This window comes from Corapipo altera, unplaced genomic scaffold (assembly GCF_003945725.1).
Source record: "Corapipo altera isolate COAL_440 unplaced genomic scaffold, ASM394572v1 44, whole genome shotgun sequence".
NCBI classification, from domain to species: Eukaryota; Metazoa; Chordata; class Aves; order Passeriformes; family Pipridae; genus Corapipo; species Corapipo altera.
This window is the reverse complement of record NW_020884880.1, coordinates 6,150,761-6,172,604: the sequence shown is the minus strand read 5'-3', so window position 1 is coordinate 6,172,604 and position 21,844 is coordinate 6,150,761. Positions and strand designations below refer to the sequence as shown.

At 39.5% G+C, this 21,844-nt stretch overlaps 1 protein-coding gene across 1 annotated transcript; it reads right to left on the bottom strand.

Annotated features, from left to right (window-relative positions):
- Window positions 1-1,454: 1,454 nt before the first annotated feature.
- On the bottom strand, window positions 1,455-19,885 carry TMEM106B (transmembrane protein 106B). The gene is made up of 8 exons (XM_027639166.1): window positions 19,800-19,885; window positions 16,394-16,615; window positions 13,874-13,937; window positions 12,404-12,563; window positions 11,438-11,578; window positions 11,300-11,349; window positions 7,915-7,968; window positions 1,455-7,226 (listed from the first exon to the last, which is right to left on the bottom strand). Exons 2-8 carry the CDS (start codon window positions 16,611-16,613, stop codon window positions 7,088-7,090), a joined length of 828 nt encoding a protein of 275 aa, XP_027494967.1. The 5' UTR covers window positions 16,614-16,615; window positions 19,800-19,885; the 3' UTR covers window positions 1,455-7,087.
- Window positions 19,886-21,844: the final 1,959 nt, after the last annotated feature.

Here is a 21,844-nt window from a genome sequence, read left to right as displayed (position 1 = left end):
CATTGGGTGTTTTAGAATAACAATTTCTGGGTCTTTGTATTTGTCCAAATTAACATTGGTTTATCTATTCTCATTTGCCAGTGCCATTTTAATGCTCCTTATACTCTCCAGACAGACAAGGCAGTGTTTGAAATTTGTCAGGTAGGATTTCACTTTTGTACTCCCCTACCCACTCTGAATGGGGGAAAAAAAAAAAAACACGAGAGGAATCCAAATCATGTAGTCTGAAGTATTTGGATCAAATAAAGATATTTGATCACTGCTAAAGATATAATTCTGTCTACCTACCATCTCCACGTAGGTAGAACAAGACAGAAACAGTTCTTCACATCTCTTCAAGCATTTATCTATACATAGCAAATTACTGCTTAGAGGTTACTGTTCTCCAATTTTATAATGTTCAATACAGGGCTTGGACAGTCATAATGATTATGACAACTCTGGGAAGGAAAAAGGACCGTATGGAAAAGAAAACAGCAAGCATGACTGAAATTATTTTCCCATAGAAACTTAGTTTTTAAAAAATTAGTCTTTGTAAAGAGATCCACTGGTTGAAACGAAACACAAAAATCTCTCTACATACTAAGACCCTCATTTAGTTATCCAGACCAGAAATCTGATGCAGCAGTCATGAAACTACAACAGGTTTCTCCAGGAGAAACCTTAAAAGATTCCCTAAGGTTTTCCAAAATGTCTGTGTAAGAATATTTATAACATTTGAATATTATGAATGTTCCAAAGCATGTTCTTTTTTGCCCAGTTTTTAAAGATTAAAGATTTTAGGTGATAACCAATGCCTAATATAACTTTCCAAATAGCTGTAACTGGGTCTGGCTGAGATGGAGTTAATTTTCTTCACAGCTCCCCCCCCCCCCCAAGCTCTGTGCTTTGGGTTTGTGGCTAAAACAGTGCTGATAACACACCAGTGGTTTGACTAATGCTGAATGGTGCTCATACAGCACAGAGGTTTAATTTTTCATTGCCTCCTCTTCCTCCCCACCCTTCACTCTGTCCAAACCTTCAGGGACTAGGCTGAGGATGGTCAAGAGCTGAGAAGGAACACAGACAGGACAGATGCCTCTAACTGACCAACAGGCTATTCCACATGGCATCGTGCTCAGCCATAAAAGCTCAGGGTAAGGAGAAAGAGAGGCCATTCAGAGTTATGGTGTTTGTCTTCCTGTTGTAAACACCTGCCTGCTGGCAGGAAATAAATTCCTTTTTTCGCTTTGCCTGTGCACATAGCTTTGCTTCTCCTATTAAACTGTCTTTATCCTGACCTGAGAGTTTTCTCGTTTTTGTTCTATTTCTCTCCACCACTGGGGGGAAGAGTGTATGAGCAGTAGGGTGGGGGCTCACTGGGTGGCAGGGGTCAACCCACCACAGCAGCCCAGGTTTGAACTCAGCCACTTCGGTAGCTCAGTCAGACAACACTAATTCATTCACATATGGTGTTCAGCTTTCAGATACTTCAGTTTATTACAGACTTAACACAATAAAACATAGTATCAAAAAAAAGTAGATTGCAAAGTTTTCACATCATGGAATGCCAATAGTTACAAAAATTGAAGTCATACCATTGAAAATACATGAAAACTAGTGAGAAAATATGGTCAGATGGGAGGAAAACTTGTGGGAGACAGGGAGAAGGAGAAAAAAAAATATTAAGTCAGTTAAAAAAAGAAAAAGGAGATACATGATCCAAGCTTTTTAAATAGAAAATTTAATATCATTCTTTGAGTCAAACAATCCCATCTAGAAACATATATTCATAATGAAGTTAACTCCAGAATTTGAACCTCTAAATAACAAGATTCCTTGTCCCAGTTAACTTACATTAAGACAGTATGTGTCCTACAAGTCATTCCAAAATACCCTTTTACTTCTAGAGTGTTTATCATGCTTTAAGTGGATAGATTGTTTGCTACACAGTTACAAGAACATCTTAAGTTACAAAAATAGTTATCACTCATTAGTATTTCTATACATATCTTAAGCTATTATATGCATACTCTGTACAGTGGATGTTAACAGTAGTTAAATTTGCTTCCTTAAACAAAACAAAAGAACTAAATCACTGACAGATCCAAAATATTCAGGCACCATAATACACTCACATGTCTGGCACTAAACAACCCTGCCCAAGCAAAGCAAAAGCAGTTTCACTTCCCAGGAGACATACACATCCATGCTGTAGGACCCTTGTGATGGTTGGTGGAAGAGGACAGTCTGAGGATCAGGACAGTCTCTCACTACACTGCCAAGCATTCAGGTTCCATGCAGATTCCTGGACAACAGGCCTCCCAAACCAGTGGAGAATCAGGCTTACATGGCAAAAGTTGTAGGGCAGCAGAATTACCCAAAACTAGCCCTCTGGTAAAGACCAGAACTCCCCAGCTAAAGATAAAATAGGAAGGTGACTTCTCAAGTGGAACAAACACTGAGTGTTTCCCATAGCCAAATTATTGTTTCCAACATGTTTTGGTTAGGTTTTATTCCTCCCTCCCAAGGCCAAAATAAAAAAATCTAAACTGTTTTGCATGATCAGGGTCATCACAAACCAAATATTTTCCTGGTTGCAAGTAGTCCATTACTGAAGTATGTTGGTTGCACTTGCAGTATTTATCCCTCCCTTTCAGAAGTAATAGTAAGCCAGGAAGCATTGCTAGGGTTGTGGTTTTTTGTTAGACAGACAAGTAAAAAAAATAGTTCTTAGAGGTACCACCATTAGTCTTAATAATCTCGTAACATTTAAAGTCCAGTTCAACTGACATTCCACTTCATGCCGCTGCCCAACTCTGAAACAGGTCACTCATTTCAGAAGGTGCTGTCTAGGAACATACAGATGTTCTGCTACAAATTTGGGGGGTGGGAGGGATGGGAAGAAAAACAAAACCACAACTACCACACCCGCAAAAAACAAGGAAGCCTTAAGTGCTGAATAAGAGATAACAGTATTTCTTTTTTTGCTTTTTCTGAATCTAGAAGCTTCTCTCATACTACTCCAAGCACCATGAGGGCACAACACTTCAGTCAGAAGGTTAAAGACCCTAACAGTTCAATCCAAGCATTTAAGAGATTTGGTGCTTAAATGGTTCCCTTTATACACCACACACTAAAAACCCCAAGCATGTTTGCAATGTACTACAATGAAAAATATATTCACTTGCAGAACTTCAAGGACAATTTGAAGCAAAGTCAACTAAGGCGTGTACTTAAGTCTGCCAACATCAGACTGCAAAATATAAACACTACAATGTTAAAATCAAGGTCATGCACACATCAGAAGTGCATTAAGAATTTCAAAGCTATAGCACACAGAAAAAAGATACTTATGCTTGTCTTCATGAAAGATTAAGAACTAAGCAACTATCCCCTAAATATCAAGATGATCAAAGAAATGATGAATGAGCTTCTACAGGTCTTTCCCCACACCAGGAATTCAAGAGTGAGTGTCAGGTACTACATCTTTTAGTAAGAGCACTTCTCTTTAAATCTCTCCAAAAAGACATTTGAGTGTTGGATCTTTGACGGTTTGGTAGCTTCATCAATTCATTTATTTATTTTTAAAGCAACATATTTAAAATGTACAATAATTTTGCTCTCCAATGCCAAATAGCCAACATTTTTATGCATTTAGGTGTTCCATACTTAAGTTATGATTTTGAAATTTTACAGTTATTCTATACAGAATACATTAAGCTGATTTTCAATAGTGCCACTACAGTGCAACACCTGGACCACTGTTATAAGGCATAACTAACAGAGTTTCCATTTTAAAGTGCAGCAGGTTTTGGTACAGGAATTGCTACAAAGAATTCAAGTGAAAACAACTCTACTAGAAATAAACATACTATGATGCCAGTATAAAGGTATTTTATAGTATTAGAAGGTTATGGGGAAATTACAAGTGAAATATGAATCACTTCAGAAGAAATCCTTCAGAATCTATCTATCTTACACATATGAAGACAAGTCAGGAAAAAAACCACAATTCTTCAAGCTCCCTTTCTGGAGAGAATTTGTACTTATTTATAGTGAACTGAAAGGCTTGCCTTTTTTTATTTTAAAATCAAGATAAAATAAATGTGAAAAATGACAGGTCTGTCACTTGGATCTATTCTGATACCTTGTTTAAAAAGTTATACAAGTTAATAGAGTTCCCTTGCTCTCTTAGCATGTTTCCAAGGTCAGCCACATAAATCTAGTCTAAGTATTCACACAGATATTTACTTGCTTATCTGATGAGGTGTTGTATTAAAATTAGTAGATAAATTAGAATACTTGCCTTGTTTGGTTAGTAATATGGTGACAGTTATGCAAGGAGATACTAACACCTGCAGAACCCTTAAGCCTGTTACTGTTACTATTACTTCTCTCATACTGACTTAATTTGAGAATTCAACAGGACCTTTAACCCACACTTTATTTTTTAGGTGAGAACTCTTCATCATTCAGTAAGTCTACCATGAATTGATGGTGTTAAAGTTTATATCCATTAGATATCCTGGAGGACAGAAATTGAGTTGTACCTTTCCCCCTCTGACAGGTACACAAAAAGAATAACTCCACTCAATTCCTTAATTTGAATTAACCAATACCAAGCACTACATGTAAGGTTAAGATCTACAGATTTAAGTACGTATTTTGCTCAGCATGTCTGCCAAAATTTCAAAAGTCAGTTTGAGTCTCAGCACTGCATAAAGTGTAACCTCCTCTTGCCGTGCTTGTTCGAAAGCAGCGTCCACTACTGTCATCAAATAATTTTGTCATTGTGCTATTCCAGTTATTTTAGACTACCTTTCACCCTTGGAAGAAAAAAAATATTTTAAATCAATGTAAATATCTGCCTAGAGCTGCTTTCTTCTTTTCTCTTTCAAAAAACCCAAACAAATAACAACCCCCAAACAAACAAAACCAAAGCTCTAGGTCCAAATACTTAGGCCTGGAAGAAAACGTCTGCGTCACTTGCTGGCTGACTTCAGATCTGACATGATTTAAATCAGAATTCTCTCCCTGCTCTCCAACATAAGCAAATCTTCCTACAACAGGTAACATCGAAAAGTTAACCCCTCTGCTTTTAGCCAGCTCTCCACTATCCTGGTTTTCAGTTATCTCCTTTCAGACAAGTTTACCCACACATTTAAGCAGCCACAGGACTGAACCTCATCTATACCCTAGAAAGACTAGGCAACTGTGAACTAGTTTCCCTCATGACTGCAAGCTGTAATAAAGAATGTTTACTTTCAAGGGCCAAAATTCCAGAATAATTTTCAGAATATAATTACAGGAAGTCATCCAAATTGACTACTCCAATTCCAGAAACTCTCTAAAGCCAAAACCTGACATCATCATCTTATCAAAAACTGTATGAAACTGACAGTTCAGGATCCAAAAGTTTTCAGAGACTGTCAGAGTAAGTGCTCATAGCATTTCAAACAAAGAAGGGTTTTTTTTGGTTTTGTTTTGGAGGGATTTTGTACGGTTAAGTAATGCCTCCTAAGTAAGTCTTACATCACTGATATTCTTTTCCCCATCCATCCCCTTAGGTCCATCTAAGAGAGGCCAGTAAAGAAAAGAGTAATGTAGACATCTATCTTGACTGAAGTACTGGAGCGTCAGAGATTGTTAGGGGCAAGAAGTTACCCAGCAGCTTTTTTCCATAGTGTTTATTGCTAATTCATTTTGTGTAACTTATTTCCAGCAGAAGGGCAGGACAAAAACCACAATATCTATTTAAAAAAAAAATATCATTCATTAAAATGCAACAGTCTCAACAGTACCTTCTTATATATGCATCTTATCTAATTCAGAAATAAATCAATTGTGATCTAGTTAATTAAAACATTTTGCACCCAACCCTTAGAACAGTCGGCCCTAAGGAGTCAAGCAACTTTGGACCCAAAATTTATAATCACCAAATTGATAAGAACCCTGGAAATTCTCACCGTGCAAACTATGCTATTTACTGCTGTGAGTTAGTCTTGCAATTACATCAGCATTTACCTTACAGAAAGGATTGCTGCATTTTCCCTTACTTAACTTTGATGTGAACTGTGAGTGCTCTGGAGAGACAGTAACTACTGCATTTGCTTACTGAGCCTGTGCAAGAAATAAGTACAACCAAACATATTAACACTTAGAAGTAGCTTAAATACACAGTAAATTAAAACAATAAAAATCATGAAAATTTACATGAAGTTCTCCAAACCTGTGCTTAAAGTTTCCCATCTAGTTCCAACTGCACAATATTGATTTTCATAGCTATTCTCAAAAGTTTACTATAAAACACACTGGTAAAGCCTCTACTTATTAATTTTCTACAGTCTTGAATTTTTCCTTTGTCAGTAATTGTTCTGGGGGTTGTTTTTTGTTTAGTTTTAAACCCAACTTTAAATTTAACAATGTACATTCTCCTTATAACATCCCAGAGGTAGCAGGAGGGAATAAGAATGATTCTAGAAGTTGCATACTCAAGTGTAGTGTCATCCAAGAGAGCTTTCCTGGCTTTCACAGACTGCATGTCACCTCTAATCATGTACAGCAAACAAAAACATAGAATCCTAAAATAAAGAACTATTGTCACTGGGTTACTAATAGAAGTTTCACACCCAGATACTTTAAAGTAATCTTGTTAAGTAGTAATACTGCCTTTTTCAACAGTCAAATATCAAGAACTGAAGTATAATCTTAAAATTTATAATTTTTTTTAAAATGCTCATTAGTGACACATTTCACCTAAACACAGACATAAACACAGTTACTCTAAGATGATGTACCACACTGTAAGGAAAGGTCCCAGTTCTGCTCAAGAATCCAATATTCATTCCCCCTCTCCCTCCCACCACACAACTTGACAGAGGTGCTTACAGTAACAGAAAGCAAACAGAAGGGAAAAACACAACACTTAACAAGTGTGCCTATATACATTTTGCACCTCTTCCCTCCTTGTATCTAAAGCGAACAGGTCACCACGTTTGCTATGCTGTACACTGCACGTACTCTCCCCTTCATGTAGTACCAGTCCTATCCAAAGGAACTCTGCAAGCACCGACAGCAGTCATTCCAGACCAGCCAGCAGGTGCTTCTACTGTGGAGGTTGAAGTACATTTAAATATTCTGACTGGCCCAGCTGATAGGTCGTGTTTCCTCCACAGTCCACATACTGGTATCTCTCCTGGGATGTTTGCTCAGAGTGGCCAAAGTACGAGGTTGTCACTGTCACTCTTAAAAAGACAAAACAGAACAGATTTTGAGTTTCCTATTCTAAAACTGTGCTGTTATACTACTAGTGTTTTTAAGGAGAAAGTTTTGGAACAAAACATATTATAAATAAATTTAAAAACATTAGTAATTTACCACTATAGATTTTCTCCATACAAGACATCTGGTTCCCTGAGTACACACTTTTTTTTCTGAAGATGTTAAAGCTGAGGTTTGCTCATAATATCTTTTTTAGTGATGAGAAAGCAAGTGATTAGACAAGTCATTGTATGTCTAGCCTAAACACAGACCCCTACAACCCACCATGCTGAAATTTATGCAATGTCACAAAAAGCAATCTCTGACAGAGTACTAAAGCCTGTAACTCCTTCAAGATCACAAAGTTCTCAGCAAGTTCTGAACAGTGGCTGATACACAAAGTCATTTTAAAGTCTTTGAGACATTAGCAGCTCCATAGGTACAGCCCAACTGCAGAGCAGATACAGTGACAGTTATGTTTATTTGAGCATCTTTACACCACCAGAACCTGTCAAAAGGCCTGGTTCAGTTTCAAGAACTAGAAAGCACGTTGATTTCATTTTATCTATGATGCAAAGACTCCAGGATTAAATATTTTTGAGTAATATTTTGATAACAATTACACAGCTTCTAAAATTTTTTTCCAACAAATAGGAAGTTTGCCATACTTACTGCATCATCACCACTATGTTATGTACTTTGATAGATGGTAAAGTACAGAAGTCACTGCAAAAAAAGAAAAACAATTATTGGATTTGCATCAAACCTTTCCAGGTAATTATCTAAAAAGCAAGACTTGTGGCTTCAACTGAAAATTCTGACAGAGACTACAGAGTTGGTAGCAATGGCAATAAAATCATTTGCTCTAAGTCACCAGCAGTTACTGTATGGTCACCTAGATCTATTTTATATACACAGTCTTGCTTTCACAGGAACAATCTAAACGTGTGTTTGCTTACATATAATGCCTGCCAACAGAACTGTCCTAAGAAACCGTTCACTCCCATCTTTCAGAAGCTAAAAAAGTTAACCTAAACCACTACATTAAAGCCTGTTGATATCACTTTGCCACTGACAAAGACTTTCAGTATGAAGGGATACAGAAATAATTTGCTGCAACTCCACTTCACGTGGAATCTATATATAGAAACTTTACAAGAAAAGATCAATGTTATGCCAACTTTAGCATTTTTTCATGTAGTCAGCATTCCTATTAAAAAACCCCCTCAGACATCCTGAAGGCACTGCTATTCTTGCTCAACACATACCAACAACTTAGGAAAGTCCCTTTTATTTTTTGCACTCATCCACCTCTACATTATGCAAAGTAACCTTTAACCAATATACAGAGATTCTGAAGTCAAGGTTATTGTTCTCTTGCAAGAAAACCTTTTCAGAGTGATGTTTTCTGACACGCGCCTACGTACCAGTTATACAAAGCACCATGTAAGTGCATATTTTTAATCCCCACTTCTTAAATCATTTGCTCTTGGGCACAAATCTATCAGCTCTAGAATAAAAACCATGTGATCAGTGCAGTAAGATTGCATGGCAGCCACCACAACATTTCGGTGGTCAACGCCATGGTCATTCTTTCCCCTTGCACCAACAAACATACAGTATACTATTAAACAGTGAATGAACAAAGGTGATCCAAATTGTAAGAAAATACAAATCAAACAGTTTGGTATTAAAAGCTGTTTTACATCTGTACCAATGTCAAACATTTTGATTTTGTTTTCCCTGCTAGGCTTAAATCAGAATTTAGTTAGACCGTAATGCCAGATATCCTCAGTTAATGTACTTTTCTAATCCAACATACAGACAACCTGCAACACAATATAAAGCCAGTTCACATACAACAGTACATACTGGCTGACAAGCAGAGAGGGGCAACACCAACATGCTGGGGTTTTTTTAAGTCAAGATTAGATGAAAATTAATCTGCTTTAAAAAACAAACCACAAACCAACCAAATAAAAAAAAATACCAACAAACACTACACAGCACAAAACTGTAGCTAGGAAACTACATTGAAGGTGAACTCCACATTGAGCCAGCTCTCTAAAACAAATGTGGAAATGCCCTGTATGATGTTGATTTCATCATGAAGGTTGGCTGAATGCAGACACTTCATGTCATTGAGAATCTCTGGTATTCAACCTAAGCTGACTTAACAGCACACACACTCCCTGGGATCCAAACCTGGGAGCTATGACTAAAGCAAGACCTAAATTAACTAGCTGGGGAAACACTGAAATGTGATCCACTGTAAAATCCCCCAATGCTATAACCCACAACACTATCTGTATTAGAAAGATAAGCCCAGGGCCTTCGTATTTTTGTGTGGAGAAAAATCCCAAACACAGAAACAAATACAAAACCCCAATAAGACAAGCTGAAGCTATCTTGGCTAGGTATTCAAACAAAGGAAGCTCACTTGCTGTCTCCAGGGTTGCTCCATACAGCAAACCCAGGTTTCCAGACTCACAATAAAGTGAAGGAGCAGAAACTCATCAACAATAACTGTCAACAGCTCAGAGTGGTCAACTAATAACAACTGTGTAACATATAGTAAATATGGAGAAAATGAACAGCTATAATTTTGAATGTGGCTCATGTTCTTTTTAGTACATTTCAAACACATGACAGCAAAGTTAGTGAGTGCTACTCACTAGGACCTTGCTCTAACAGCCTGTACAAGAACTTAACTGACACAAACTTCTAGAGTCATGGGTCTCTTCATTAAGCATAGTCCATGCTTAGTGTCACTGTGTTGAAGTAACAAATATTCTCACACATGTACAAATGACCTATTAGTCTGCTCTTCTAGCAACATTCACAAACAGTCCTGAAGGAGGGCAAGTTCACCTTACAGCCTGCTGGCACTGATGCAATACAGCTTCACTGTTTCTACTGTACAACTTACCTCCAAGCTGGACCAGTGAGTGCATCATTGTACCACACTACTGTTGCCAAGGTTCCAAATGTCAAGCAGAAGAGTCTGAAAGCCAGTCAGTTCAGGCTACAGACAGCTTCTGCCCGTCTATATCTTTTTACACATCCAAAGCCATGCAGGTTTTTCTAAGGCTAGCCATCAGCTTGCAGGGGAAAGTTGCATCTAATGTTAGGAACAGACTCTCAACAGCATTACTGAAGTTAAGGCCACAGTACTGACCATGAAAGTTTTAATGTATTACTGCACCAAAAGCACAACTAGGTAGGTATTAGCATGACTTCTATGAAGGCTATGAAGTTTATTTATTCCTCATACATCCAAAGAGTGAGCAGATTCACAGGATTCAGTGTTTACATTAAGCTACCTTACATGCTTTTGAAAGGTGACAGAAGTTCAACACTTTCCATTTATTTAGAATTTGTGCCCCTCTTGCTATTTCATACCTATTTCAATTTATTCCAACACTGCAAAACTAGAAGGTTCTCCCCCACTCCGAAGGGGCTGTCATCCACTGGAACTGCATACGGACCTGAAGTCTCAATAGTTAACTCTTTCTTTTCAATCTGCATTTCAGTGTAAGAGAACTAACATTTAGCTTTTTTACCAAGACACAATGAGCTAACAGTCTGTTGGACAAATGAACTTTCAGAAGCTATGAATAAAACCACACAAAGGGCAGGCTGTAAATACCACTTACTATTGTATACACATGATCTGAAGAAAAGAAATACAAATTAGTCTTTAATTTGTATAGTATTAAATACAAATTTTCTTCTCCTGCAGAGAAAGTTGTAGGAAAGTTACTAGAGAACTTGTTAGGGGAACCCACCTGCACCTTCACCCTCCAAAGCAGCTATTGCCAAGGCCTATATCATTTGGAGAGAAACAATTTAAAGGGCTAAGTGCCAGGTACAGGAAGCCACTATATGAAATTATTGAAACAACTGTGGTTGAACTGTTCTTCAGTTCTATTAAACTTTAAGAAAATGCAACAACATCTCTGCAAACAGATTTATGCTAACTTTGGAAAAAGTTGCTTTTAATACCATTGCAATTTTTAATAAAACCCATGTGATATTTAGAGGTGAATATACTTACAACATGTAGCTCATTTCATCTTGTATGACCGTGGGCACCATATAATCAATCTAAAAAAGAAAGTAATGAAAACACAAATGAGTAGATCTATATATGAAGATTAACATGTATTCAACTTTGAAAGCCTATACTACTTACCTGTTTCATATCCAGAGGACCAATGTTGGTGATATTGTTTAAACGTGCTTTGCCAATAACTGTTTTTGAAAACTGAACTTGGGCTGTGATATTTGCCACTTCAACAGAGTAATAGTTGTTATTCGTTATATTTAGTGTGTTCTGAAAAAAACAAACACAAAACATTAACAGATAATCCATTCTGTGTATCTTCATGAGAAAGCATTTTGAAACTAGTGCATGAGACAGTAACACCTGAAATTATGCAAGTAAATTTTCTTGCTTGCTAGGATTGCGGGGAGGAGTGAAGTAATGGACCATCACTGAACTCCTTTCCCAGGATTTGTTCAGTGAATATATTGAGCAGTACAGACTTCTTCACAACTTCCCTGGTGACAACCCCCTACTGCAAATACTGAATTTCTTCCTATCCTCAATTATTCCTTCCAGGAAATTTAGCTATCAGAGGACCCTTTTCTCCCAAGGCAGCTTTGCTTTATTTAAAATGAAGAACTCTACCAAAAGTCTTTAGGCAACCCTGTATTGAGTGCATTACCAAGAATTCAAGAACCATGCAGAAAGAACTCCTTTAAGTTATAAGGTGAATAAGAAATCATTTTTCCTCAGCCCCAATTTTGACAAATGCATAATACAAGGGTAGTATCAAATAGCATTCCTACATAGACACATTACCTTTCACTTATATTCCAAAAATAATGCAGGAAACTCCAAAATCACTGTTCCCATGAAAAAAAAAAAAGTCCCAGTGTTAGCTTGTAATTCCAGTTCTATTAGCTGTAGATACAGGAACGAGCCACAGCAGACACAGTTACATTTTTCCAACTGGTCATTTTAGCTGCTTCTATTTCTTAAGGCACTGACTAAGTTTGTCAGCTAGACCAGAACTTCTACCTATAATAAACTATCACAGCACTATCTCTTGATGCGTTATTCAGTACAAATATCCAAAGAGACAGTCAGACTTACCGTAATATTTAGATATATTATACGTCTACCCTGTTCGTAAGTGACATACACTGACTTCACACCAACGTACTGAACGTCAATTGAGCGAGGAAACAAGAAAAATACAGCCAACCCAGAAAGCAGTAAGCATACAGTTACAGAAGCAGTCACGTAGAGCTTTCTGGAGAAAAAAAGAGCACATTTCAGAGTCAAAAGCACGTTAAACAACAGTGGCATGCTACTTTCTGTAAGTGATAAGTAGCAGGACTAGTCAATACAAGTAATTCAGTCTATTTCTAGCTTCCAATAGCTTCTAAAAGGGAAAAAATAGCTATGCTGCACTTCACATCTATGTATCAAAACAGCTGTTACTCTTGTTTATACATCAGAAATCACATTTCAAACCACACAGTTATTCCAACATTTGTAACTTATAGAGAAAAATGGAAGAGGTAAATATTTTTGTGTTTTGAAACAAAAGCACTTCCTCTTAACATTCATTTATAGCACAACTTCTGTCATTCTGCAGGAGTGTTGCACAACACACCCAGAAAGCAAAATAAAGCTCTTATGACAGAGAATCCCAACTTTCAGGGAAAGTGTTAGACTCCAGACAAGGAGCAGGAAGTTCACAATTAACCTAATTGTGTGTGGGGGGGTGTGTGTGTGTGTGTGTGAGATAATAAAAAACCCCACACACAAATAAAAGACTCTTCTGTAGCTCCAACTTTGTCAAAATTAGAACACTACAGTAATACATTTCAAATTTGTACTAATGTTACATCAGGTGTACGATCAGAATATATTATGTGAAGTTACTGTATTTTTTTTTCCTGGTGATCATTTCTGTTTACTACAGAAACATCAAACATTATCCAAACATTACAGAAAACAAAACAAACAAACAAAAACAAAACTAAAAAACAAAACCCAAAATGTGTCAGAGCAAGAAGCCCTGAGCATTGTAATGAAACCTTTAAGTAGATCCTACGAAAAAAATAAACATACTGTATCAGAATGATGAATTTGTTGACTTTGCTACTTGCAAAAATCAGAACTTTACAAATTAATTTTAGGTGACTTATTTAGTAGTAGTGGCTCAAAGAAGCAATCACAACTCAGACTTTAAAAGTGAAAATGCATCTGCTTAGGTCAATTAAGATACCACAGAGATTGATAAATACTTGCATCATTACTGTAAACACACAGATAAATATCTATATGAATAGGTCATACAGTATTACTTAGCTTTGTACTTAGCTAAGACATACTGTGATGGAACTATGCACACCTGTTAATAAATAACTCTCCTGAAGTTAGAGGTTAAGAGTGACATAACTCACGATAAGGGTTCTTTCAGTACAGAACGCAAGAGAACATTCCAGTGATCTCAGCTTGATTCTTATCACTATCTCCTTTAAATTCTTGAATTTTAACTAGAAGAGAATAATTAACTGTAGATCCATGTATGACAAGTAACCATTAACTTACGTTCTTCTTGGCCTCAGTCTCTGATCACTGTATGGAATCAATGCTACCAGCTGATTTTCCTGCCCTGAAAATAAAAACACCCTTTAAGAATTTAAGCAAAGAATAAGTATTGTTGCAGTTTTACCTGAGTGCTCATTGTGACTTAATGGCACCAAAGAATAAACACTGATGATAAACATTTAAATTCCAGATAATCAAGTCAAATACTACCGCAGCTTCTGTCATTTTCTAAAATAGAGCATGGATTACACAACATTGAGAGGAAAAAACACCAAGTCTGCAAAGACCAAAACACCAATAAATTCCACCTCTGTGCTGCACGCATGCACTGGAGGCAGCTTGCCTCTGGCACCACTTCCTGGAGGAAAACAGAGATAGAACAGCTTTGAGCTCTCTGTGCCAGACCATATAAAGTCACAGGACAAAACATTCAGAAGCTTGGGCAGTAAGAACTGATACAGAAGGCATTCTTCATGTACTCTTCTGAAAAGCAGAAGTCAGGTTTGTTTAAAAAAAACCCCAAGGAACAACAAACCCAAACTGAAACTACCATGTAACAATACGGATGGCCTTGGCAACACAAGTTATACACACACTGCATTCTGGAAATCACTGGTATATAAAACCATTTATCATGGTGCTGCTGGGCTGCAGCACCCTGTAAGTAAAAGTAAATATCTACTGGAATTTCTCCAAACAACAAGTTATGTCACTAGACAGCACGTTTAAAAAGGGAATATCTTAACAGTAGAAGTAAAGAACACAGGCACAGATGAGTTGTTGAAAACACATGGACCACACCTGCCTATATAGCTTTTGCTCTTTGCTGTGGAACTGAGATTTGTCTGTATGAGAACAGAGGCCTCAAGGCCAAGTCATATTTACACTTTTTAAGCCAAATGCAGAATTTGACCAAATCATCACTTATCTAATTAAGCACTTGGAAGTAATTCCATGCTGAATCACTAAGCTAGGCAAAACATGCTAACCAAGAAGGTATTAACATGTAAAAAAATCAACCTTCTAAAAAACTTCTACCAGTTTAAAACAAATTTTCATCTCTGCTTCAATTAAGCATCTTCAACCTTTGAACACAACAGCACAGTCCTGCTTTCATACCATAACATACTGAAAAAGCTAAAGCTTTCCAAGTTACAAAGCATAATTTCATGTATTTATTATAGTCTAGCCATAATCATGTATTATAGACTTAAGAGTCATGTAGTCATTCTGTGAACACTTAATTTATACCCTATTCCCTCAAAAAACCTCCAAACATTATTTTCTTCTTCTCAAAATACTAAGGAATAATTAAAAAGACAATGCTCTTAGTTCTAACAGTTAATTTAAAGTTCTAGCTTTAATCACATTATTTCATTAGAATGTATGGACAACATGAATGATTTAATAGTTACTGCAAAATAATTACTTCAAAAAAATAATTAACTCACATTTAAGTATTACATTTACAGATCTCACAGTCAAAGAAATAAGCTTCAGAACACAGGAATCCTGTTATTTCTGCATTTTAGTTAGCATGGTTTTGAGTAAAACTTGCTATTATCTAGTATTTCAAGTTAGCAAGCTAACAGAACAAACTTCCTTCTCTATAGCCTTTTGGTTAATATAATTTTTAGTTTCATAGCTTTTCCACCCTTCAAATTTGCTGAATTCACTCCAATCATAGTATGAAGTTTAACAGCTAAAACACAAATCTCTTATATTTACAACTGTTTAACTGTGCCCCCTGCCACTCATACATATGTGAGACACAAGTATTTTTGAACTATATCATAACCTAATCTCACTGAGGCACACGTAGAAGGACACAGCACAGACATCACTCAGTTTTCCTGAGATGTTGGTCAAAATCAGTTCCAAGGGCTTTTAGACCCAATAATCTGTTTTGGATAAGAGGTCTGGCAAAAGCAGATCCAAACACTAAATTATCTCATCAGTTCTCCCCCCCCATCAAAGGGAAGATCTTGCAGCTGAAGCAGAAGTCTGTCCCTTGGCCTGCTGTGTTTGTCACTCTCCTTCTGCCCACTTTCAGATATTATGAATTCTCCTTTCACATATCGCTTCCTAAATAGCTATTTAGGTGGCTTATCATACAGGAGAGAAGTGTAACAAAACAGCTTCATATCAAAAGGAAAAAACAAAATATGAGGGCAAAGTGAAAAAAACCCCAGTTAGGTATGAAGACTAATGCTAGGCAGCCTATTCTTTCCCTTGGCAGCCAAAGATCCTATATATTTTCAACTCTAAAGCTGAGAAGAAAGAAACAGTAGCACTGTACAGACAAGTGAAAACCCAACACTGAACAGCCAAAACTCACCCAATTTTTTCCATTTATGTAGTGTAATTGTAACAAAATACTTAGTGCTAAAAAGCCAAAAAGATGAAAAAACTTGAGTAGAAGGGCTATTTGTTATGAATTATTACACTTATAACTGCACATGGTTATGAAGCAAACTTGAAGTTAAAGAAGAAATTAAAAGAATAACAAAGAAAACTTACCTCGTGGAATTCTTCCTGTTCCCTGGCAAGTTGGGCAGGTGACACTGTCTCTTCCTGTAAATTCCACATAGGGAAACTGTGACACATCTCCACATCTGCTGTCCTCATTGTGCACTTCCGAGTGAACTAAACCATTCCTCACGTTATCAGACACTGAGTTTCCATCATAGCCATCTTCCTTGCATGTATGCATAGGCAGGTGAGAAAGTGATTTTCCCATGTCTAAAATAAAAGTCAGAAGAAAGTTTTCAGGGACAATGATTCAAACACGGCTTGTATTTAATTCCCCTGCACCATGTAACAGTTAGTCTGTGGTCACAGTCTGACAAGACTCCAGGTCTCCTTTGTTCAGATCCCTTAAGACCTGCAAAGCACCACGGCCCTGTCAAGTTGTAAAGAACCTGAACTAACTGGGAGTTTTGTTCAGATCCTCCAATATGCACAGGTTGAAAGGGGATCTATGAGAGGCTTTAAAGTTCGAAGGGTACAATCGCTGGCAAAAGTTGCAACAGTCTAGCAGGGCTTTTCAAAGGATTGTTACTGTACTTACTTTAACAGAACACATCAACCTTTGTATAAAAGAAAAAATAAAATCAACACTGGCCTCTAGAAAGCAAGTTTGCAATTTTTAGTTAATTCTACACACACTACAGACCCAATTCTAACAAGTTTTTTAGGCTGGACTTGTTTTGATAACATGGAATCAGCTATTAGTTTCCAAGCTAGAAATAGATATCCAGGTGCTTAAATTGATGAGTCCTTTTAACTCAAAAGAGGACTAATTCACAAGAAAGTCAAGTTAAAAATGGGAGTGAGTTTTACATAGTTGCTGCCAAGTAGCATTTATAAAGACTTATAAAAAAAAAAAAAAGCATTACTCACAAAAGCATTTTTGTTACCTACACAAATTTTAACTTTTTTCTCATTACTGCAGCTTTTCAGCCATAACACTGGAACACTTTGAAACACAGAACAGTTGGATCTAAAGTCTGTAATAAACTGAGGCAAACAGAAATCTTCCCAATTTGCAACAGGTGGAAAGCAAACTCAAAGTTAAAAAAAAATAAATCTGTACAGCAGTGGCAATCAGCTTATCCCCATAAGCCATTTTAGTTACTTAACACATAGGTACACCAGTCACTCAATTCATCACTGTCTAGGGGAACAGCATGATTTAAGGAGAACATGCAAAACTCCATTTTTTTTCCCATTAAGTGGCATTTTTAAAGCAGCATCTAGCAATTACCATGCTGGTTCACTGAAAGGAAGCCCTAAGAGTAAGATTAAGAGAGCAAAACAAGTCAGAATATTTTAAGCCAACCACTCAAGACAGAACAAACCTCAAATGTGTTGATTGTAACACAAACACAACATTAATTCATTATATTGCCACAAAGGATAGGTGAACATGGGAGCAGGAAAGTAAGTCAACAAATGCCAACAAGTCCCAGTTCCTGCTCCAGCAAACAAGTAGGATTTTTTTTTTCCATCGAGGTCATTAAACCCTCACAAGAAGGCAAAGTACTAACCCTTGTGCTGCTACTTTTTAAGGCATTCTAAGTTTGAGAGCCATTCAATAATAGAAATTGTTGAACTGAAAATTAAAACTACCAGGCTGTTGAAAAAAAAAAAATCCTGAGAAGGCTGTTGACAATTATTCCACAAGGGGTTCTGTTTACTGTTCTCCTTGCAGCTGACCCACAGCCTTCATGCTACGAAACTTGAGTCTTGCAGCTTAGGCAATAGCTGTCACAGCTACAGGCCTGAAAGCTTATGGATCAATCCCTGGTGCTGTGGTGCTACAACTACACCCAACTTAGATGCTCTACTAACACTAGGCCCAGGCTATGCCTACATTAACAACACAGACCAAGCAGCAACTCTTTAAAAGAAACAGTCACTGAGCATCCAAAATCAACACTGCATCTGTTTTTGTGTGTTCACTCCATTGTCTAGACTGACAACACCCACTGGCAACTGGACTGCATCTTCTAGTTTTAGCTTCTTCCAAAAGGAAGAGTTCAAGCACTCCCTGATCACACTGTGACATGAACCAAAGTGCAGCACGCATTGGTAACCAGGAATTCCTTTCAAGAGCAAATCCTTTATTTGAATTAAAATACTGATGCAGATGCATCCTTCAATGCCAACTCTACCTGAGCTTCAATAGTTACAATTTACTGGTGCCAGAGACTTGGGACATGTCTCAGTTCACAAATAAGGAAACAGAGAACCATCTTCAAACAAAATTTGATTCTCCAACATGCTTCCCCCCCCCAACTAAGCCTAAACCATATTACAGCTTACTAATAATCAAGAACATGTTGTTCTTTTATCCAGCACTTATATGCTGAAGAGTAGTAACTCTGAGAATATAACATCTTCGTATGTGACAGCCTCCATACTGTCACCAAAGCCAGGAACCCAACTTCCTTAACAGCTGGGCTTTGATCCAGTTTCTCCCTTGTAATTGATGTTACACTTCAGTCTGCTTGGAGTTTCCTTAAATTCACAGCCTGTTAAAAACAGTTTGGTAAATTAAAAATGTTTTGATAAGTGGTTTTGTTTAAGACTGCACCCTTCAGATTGCTACAGCACTGCAAGACCATAGTATATAGACAAAACCCAAACAGTGTTGCAGACACACAGAACCACCACATCCTGTGCTACATGCAAGACTCGGGGAGGTGGGAGGGAGGACACTTTTTGTTTATAAACTCAGTGAAACATTATACAATCAAACTGAGTTGTTATACTTCTCCAGCGGGTTAGGGTGGCGTTCTTACGCTTTATATGCAAATACATAAACTTGAGATTACAAACCTACTTCTTTTTCAATACATCAAAAGATTTCAAATCGCGACCATCTCCTCCCCCATCAGCTGTGCCTTAATCATGAACATCACAAACTCCTCCAGAGCAGAGCACGCAGCAAGGTAAGGCAGTGACTTGGTGGGCACGACCAGCGCTGCCTTTCATGACCCCTCGACAACCCCACCTCTCGAGCACTGCCTGGCCAGTTAAGGCTGGCGCTGCCAAAACACGGGAGTCAAGAATTCGGGATTTCGGTGTTTTCTCGCCCGTCACCGCCAGCTGCTCTCGCAAACATGGCGAAGTTTACGGCCGGCAGGCTGGGACAGGGCCCGCCGAGCTCGGTCGCTGCCGGGCTGCCTCCGGCGCCCGCCCTCCCGGGGGGGTCTCGACGCGGGAGCTGCTCCGGGGCAGGGCCAGGTCAGGCCAGGCCGGGCCAGGCACCCCTCGCCCCGCCGCGGGCCTGCCCAGGCCCCGCCGAGGCCCACGGGAGGCCGCGGCGACCCCCGCCCGGCGCAGCTCCGCCAGCGCCCCGCAGCCGCGGCCCCGCGCCGGGAGAGCCCTTCCCGTCCCTTTCGGCCCCGTCCCTCCCCACCTGCGGCGCGGGCTCCGCTGCCGGGCCGGGCACGGCAGGACCGGAGGCTCCCAGAGCGACGCTGCAGCCGGCGCTGAGCCCCGGATCGGGCGTGTGCGCAGCCGCGGGGCGGCGGGGGCGGTGCCGGGCCCGGCCCATCCCGCCCAGTCTGTCCCGACTGGCTGCGGGTGGAGTTGCCCTTGGCTCCCGTGGGGGTCGGGGGAATGGCGGTCGCTGCTCTTCTCCTGGCCGGCCGGGCCGTGCCGTGCCAGGCTTCCAGCTGGCGGGAGGTTCGGGAATGGCACATAAACTACTGTCACTGGGCGGGGTGGGGGATGATCCCGCACGCGGGCATGGAATCGAGGGAAAGGGGAATGGGCGAATGGGGCAGCCCTGCTCCGCGGCGGAGGGAGATGGAGCGGGATTTCTCCCAGGGTTTCCGTGTCAGCTGCGGTTCAGAATCAGTTAAGTTGGAAAAGACCTCTGGAGATCACTGGGTCCAACCCATGACCAAACACCACTACGTCAACTGGACCATGGCACTCAGGGCACTCATCTCCGGGGACAGTCACTCCACCACCTTCCTGGGCAGCCCATTCCAATGTCTAATCACCCTTTCTGTGAAGAAATTCTTGCTAATGTGCAAGCTAAACCTCCTCTGGTGCATTTTAGGACTGTGTCGTCTCGTCCTCTTGCTTGTTCGCTGCGGTGCCCGCAGCTGTGTGCACACCTCCTTCTCTCTGAAACTTCTCGGTACTTTTTGAGGCATCATCGCTATTTGCTGTGCCCCGTTTGGTAGCTCTGGTGGAAGTACCTCGTCCCGCTGTGCTCCGGGGCAAGGGAAGTGCTCGAGGGAGGAAAAGCGACGTCAGGTCAGCAAAAAAACCAAAAAAAAAAACCCCAAAAAAACCCCACACCACCAAACAAAAAAAAAAAGTGTCAGAAACCGCTGCAGATTGGTTTTATAACTTGCATCATATTATACAAGGTTGCTTATACAGCAGATATTTATCCAGGGCATGAAATGTTATCCAAAAAATTTGCCAGAGCAAAATGAAGTACGTTGGAAGTGAATAAGTCGTGATAGTTGGTCTTCATGGTCCTGCCTCTCGTCCATGAAAACCTCTGCCCACTCTCTGTGACAACACGGGAGATGGCTCCTCTGTGGGGATGCGGGGGCACCAAAGGGCTAAGAGCTGTGCAGAGGGGACACGGCTCGGGAGGACCAGGAGGGGGACGAGGAAGGAGCTCTGCCTTGTTTGGGAACCTCGACCCAGCTGCAGGAATGATCAGTCTGGGGGTAATCCTGTGATTCACACCACGTATTAAACCGCAAGGGCAAGATTAGGGACAGGGTTCGAGGGAGAGAATGAGGAAGAGAGGTTCTTAAGACAACTTGGGGTGATCACGAGGTTGGGGCAAGGTGCCAGGCTGCTCTAGAGGCTGGGAGGAGACAGGCTGCCTCCAGCAGCCATGCAGAGCAGGTGCAGCTATGACACCACCCACAGTACAGCCTTGCCAGCAGTGTGCCCAGCACCTGGCTGTGGGATCAGGATATGATCAGTACAGACAATAATTTTCTGCCATCCAAAAACATACTTAGAGAAAAGAAATATGCAGGTATCTTTATCTAGGCCAATGCCAGCCCGTTGTTTCCTTCTGTTACTGGAAAAAGCTGGCAAGTCCCACATCCCTCTGGTAGACGTTCACCTGAGTCTGTGAACTATCGTTGTTCAAGGTTCCTGAGGTGCCCATATAAAGCTCTCTGTACAGCAAGATCAAAAATACTGTGGTATTTTGTGAGTCCTTAACTGCAAAATGGTGTGTGCAAGATACCTTGAACAGATGCCTGGCATGCTTAGCACTTACAGAGAGTTTACATCTTGCCTTAAAGCATCAGCAAGTCCCAAATTTGGTAGGCTCAGACCTGACTTAGTTTCACTGGCTATTGGCTTTTGGATCTGGCTCAACTTTATAAAGCACAAAGCAAAATGTAAAACATAGTCATAGGTTTTGGCTGTCCAAACAGAAAGTAATGCTGTCTTTGCCTTTTACATTGTTTTAAA

Coding starts and splice junctions, on each gene's coding strand:
- TMEM106B (XM_027639166.1), bottom strand. CDS start 16,613: ATGGGAAAATCACTTTCTCACCTGCCTATGCATACATGCAAGGAAGAT. Junction 11,350..11,437: donor GTCCTCTGGATATGAAACAG/GTAAGTAGTATA, acceptor TTTCTTTTTTAG/ATTGATTATATGGTGCCCAC. Junction 7,227..7,914: donor AACATAGTGGTGATGATGCA/GTAAGTATGGCA, acceptor TGTCTTTTTAAG/AGTGACAGTGACAACCTCGT.